Source organism: Gossypium raimondii, chromosome 8, assembly GCF_025698545.1.
Source record: "Gossypium raimondii isolate GPD5lz chromosome 8, ASM2569854v1, whole genome shotgun sequence".
Classification (NCBI taxonomy): Eukaryota; Viridiplantae; Streptophyta; class Magnoliopsida; order Malvales; family Malvaceae; genus Gossypium; species Gossypium raimondii.
Genome location: NC_068572.1, coordinates 33,984,636 through 33,989,081, shown reverse-complemented (window position 1 = coordinate 33,989,081; position 4,446 = coordinate 33,984,636). Strand labels below are relative to the sequence as shown.

Here is a 4,446-nt window from a genome sequence, read left to right as displayed (position 1 = left end):
TATTTCAACTGAATTGGTGTCAAGTTAGCTCGTGGCACTAACTTAATCAATCACTTTATATATAGTATAGATAAATGGTGACATTAACTCAATAAATTCCTTAAATATAATATAATATAATATAACATAAATAATCAAAGAAGTTTACTATTATTTAGAAACCCAAGTTCCAATTCTAGAGTAGCTGGTGTGTGATGGTTCATGCTGCCGAAGGGAAATACAGATACACAAGGATTGCTGCCTTGAGTCTGTTCTCAAGTATTATATTTGCTTTGAAAGTCTAAAACCGTCTTCGTTATTTCTATCTTTGGACTTCATTAGAAACATAAAACATATTTGTTTTATTTAATTATCATTATATACTAAACTATAATTCTACTATATGATTCTGCATATAGTAGTAGTTCAACAGATGAAGATGAACATGAAACTATAAATGTACCCGAGCTAATGAAATCAAAATTTTAATGGAAAGAGAAAATTAGATTCGGAGAGTTGAGCATGCTTAATGCTGCTGCTCCACCATATCCCTTTCGTGTCACCAAACATCTGCGCATGATATTAAATGAATAAAAATCCAATCTCTGTGTGATGTGATGATTATAGAAATTGCATAAATGTGAGGGCTTCGTTTTTCTTTTTGGTATTCTCACTCAATTGATGGTGACATAAAGTGGGAAGTCTAAGCTTATCCAATAGCAGCAGGACAAAACATGAATAAAAAAGGTTATAGTGAAGTGCTTCGAAACTACTCCAATGGACCAAAAAGACACACTTCTTCGCAACTCACTCACATGCGCCCTGCTGGCTGAATGTTAAGTTTTAGAACTATCCACAAATACAATCAATCAATACACTTGCTGCAGATCTTTTCATAGAATCGATGAAGATTCTCTGTTTTTTTTTTATATTGGGAAAATCTGCCCAAACTAGCGTTGGATAAAACATGATTGAATATTTCGTAACCAGTTTCCAAAATCCAATACCGTGTATCAGTTGATAAAATTGAACTATTCGAAAGGCAAAACAACACTTTGATGAAAAAAGATCTATCACACTGCAATTTCTAATGAAAATTATATTACACAGTAGGAATCTACAAATAATTGAATCCCGCATGTCATTAAAAAGAGAAGAAAAAACAAAAAACACTAAGCAGGGGCTGGGAGGAGAGGGGCAGTGGAAGAAGCAACAGGAAGACTGGAGAGGATAAGGAAACGAATGCGCCTTGGGAAAGGAGCTTCATGAAACAAATGCTCGACTAGTCTACACAACAGCACCGTGTACTCCTCCATTAGCTCCGCTACAATCGCCACCAAAATCATCTCTTCAAACTTTATAAAAAAAAAGCTTGGGATTACAGATCAGAGCAAATCATATCATGAGGACAATCGCCTCCAAAATATTTGTATATATAGCGAAAATTTAGTGAAAGTTGATTTGGTGGGGCGGAGTGGAGCTAAAAATGCTGGGTCTACAAATACAATGGGCGAGGGACGGTTGTTTGTGTTTTTGTTTTTAAACAGGGAATGTATATAACATATATTTTCAATTTAATTTTTATTTTTTACAGTTAAATTTATACCTAACCTTTTTACCAAATGTCATATTTAATCATCAATAACGAATTAAATTATTTTTAATAAAAATTAGATTAAAACATTAAAATTTTAAACTCATTTATACACCGAGTTAATTAATTTGTTTGAATTTTATGAGTTTTTTTTACCATTATTTTTCTACGTATTGAAATTTTTTAACTCTAATAGCTTCGTTGCAGACAGTGGGTCATAAACTAATGTTTAACTTTAGCCCTTATTTCAAATGTATCATTGTTTTTTTATCTTTTCATTTTGTTGGATGGTTTGACTAGAAATATTTTGTTATTGAATTTCATTTTAATCAAGAAAATTACATAACAATCCAATTATAAAATAAATATGTATTTATAAGCCTGAATTTTTTTTTTTGGTGTGAAGAAAAAGCAAATAATTAATCTAAATCAAAAGGGTTATCTGTAAAAAGTTGCAATCCATCCTCCTTATTAAAAGCTATTTTGGCCAATCTATTAGCTACTATGTTTTCTTCCCAAGGATATACTCGATTACCCAATCCTCTACATTTTTTAGGAAATGATGGATCCGCCTGAAAAGCATCGACCTAGAAGGCGTTGAAACTGGATCTTGGATAGCTTTAATAGCTTCCAAACTATTTGTTTGAATCAACACTTTATTACCTTGCTTCTCTTGCGCAAGTGCAAACCATCCTAGATAACCCATAATTCAGCCTCAAGGATTGAGCAATTTCCCAATTGATGATTAAAGCCAATGATCCAACCCTCATGGTTATCCCTCAAATTTCCTCCTGTAGCAGCATAACCTAAATCTACTTTAATTGAACCATCAATTCTTAATTGTATCCACCTATCAGCCTAGTTAGGCTCTACATTCGCCCTTTGCTTCACGAAAGAATTAGCCCCGTGTAAGGATGCATACTGTTTTGCCCAACTATATGACCCTTTGATAATCTTTTCAAACCTTCATGGCACTCCTTGAAAAATAAGAAGATTCCTGTTTTTCTAGATTCGCCACATTACTAGAGCAAAAAAAGCTGACCAATCAACTTCCTCAAAGGCGAAATTTTGCCTATTTTTCAAATTTTTCACAAGCCACTCCTCTAAGTTGCTGGAAAAGAAACAATCTTGCTGCTCTGTTGGAACAAGCTACAACCAAACCTCTTTTGTAGGAGTACAATCTCTTATGACATGCATAATATCCTCTTGAGTTGCTCTACATATTGTATAATACTCATCATTCGCAATACCACGCTTCAGTCTCTCCACTTGTGTTAGTAATCTTTGTTTAAAGGCCAACCAAATGAAAATCTGAACCCTCTGAGGTCCTTTGTACTTCTTTGGTAAATTCCAAAAGTCTTTCTTTAAGTCCCACGAGCTTTTCTTGATCGTCTTGTAGGCACTTTTGATAGAGAAAGAACCCGTCGATGTTCCCACCCAAGCAACTTTATCCGAACCGGTCGACTGTTGTGGAGGAGGGATACTAACAATACGACTGATAATCTCATTCAGCAACCACACATGGAATAAATCTAAATTCCACATGGCTTCCTCTTTTATCATTTCTCGAAGTAGGCAATCCACATCAAGGTTATTTCGTGAGGGAATATGGTTCAATAAAGGGTCGACTCTAGAGATCCAACTGTCCTTCCAGCACCTAATACTACTACCATTTCCAACTGACCAGATGATATTCTCACAAAGAAGGGGCCAAATTCTCAAAAGAGATCTCCAAAGGAAAGAGTAGTTACCTCGATTGTTATCAATAGGTATTTCTTCTTCTACCCTGTACTTTGACCTGAGAACACGAACCCATAGAAAATCAGTATTGGTCAGAATGTTGTACCCCAATTTTAGCGTAAATGAAGTGTTTTGATCTTTCAGTTGCCTGAATCTCAATCTTCCGGAAGCCTTGGGTTGACAAATGAACTGCTAATTAAATAGGGTTATCTTTCTATTCCCCCAAAATATCCCCATATGAATTGTCTAGCGATGCGTTCAATCTTCTCACATATACCTTGTGGAATCATCATGGACTGCATAAAATAATTAGGTATTGTGAGGAGAACCGATTGGGCTAAAGTAACTCTTCCAGTGAGAGACAACTTTCTAGCATCCCATTATTGAAGTCTAGCTTTAACCTTTTCCACCACAAATCTCAAGGAATTGTTGGTGACCCTCTCATGAAAAAGTGGAACACCTAAATAGAAATCAAGATTTTGGACCTTACCGAAGCTAAAATAAAAAATAAAAAATAAAACTTAAATAAATGAAATAAATAGGACATTGGCATGATGATGATGATAATAATACACCTTATTCATAATACAATAAAAGAATCAAAGTAACATAAATATAAATAATATTAAAATGAATGTGAGGGAATGTGTAAAAAAACATAAATATAAATGAACATAAAAATAAATAAAGATAAAATAATAACAAATAAAAATTATACAAGTGTGAATAAAATTATACATCGAGTTAATTTAATTGTTTGAATTTTATGAGTTTTTTCCTATTGTTTTCTACGTATTAAATTTTTAACTTTTTTGAATATTTTATAATTTTTAAACTATTTTCAGCGTAATATATAAAATAATTAATGTCATGTCAATATAAAATATATACATATTAGTTATATTAATATCGTTAAAAATATTAACGTTTTAATTAATATTTCAATTAAAAGAAATAATATATTAACGTTTTAATTAATATGTCAATTAAAAGAAATAATTTAACTTTTTTAAATGTTGGGACAAAATTTAACTTTAAAAAATAAAAAATATATATAAACATTCAAAGGTAAATTTGGAATTATGTTTTTTTAGATAAATGTATATACATTTATTGTACCATTATTAATGACT

General features: G+C 32.2%; 1 protein-coding gene across 1 annotated transcript; it reads right to left on the bottom strand.

Annotated features, from left to right (window-relative positions):
- Window positions 1–1,033: 1,033 nt before the first annotated feature.
- On the bottom strand, window positions 1,034–1,494 carry LOC105793614 (uncharacterized). Its single transcript, XM_012622485.2, has one exon. It carries the CDS (start codon window positions 1,323–1,325, stop codon window positions 1,152–1,154), a length of 174 nt encoding a protein of 57 aa, XP_012477939.1. The 5' UTR covers window positions 1,326–1,494; the 3' UTR covers window positions 1,034–1,151.
- Between the last annotated feature and the right edge of the window lie 2,952 nt (window positions 1,495–4,446).

What these genes read in the sequence shown, in the direction of transcription:
- LOC105793614 (XM_012622485.2), bottom strand. Translation starts at nt 1,325, where the DNA reads ATGATTTTGGTGGCGATTGTAGCGGAGCTAATGGAGGAGTACACGGTG.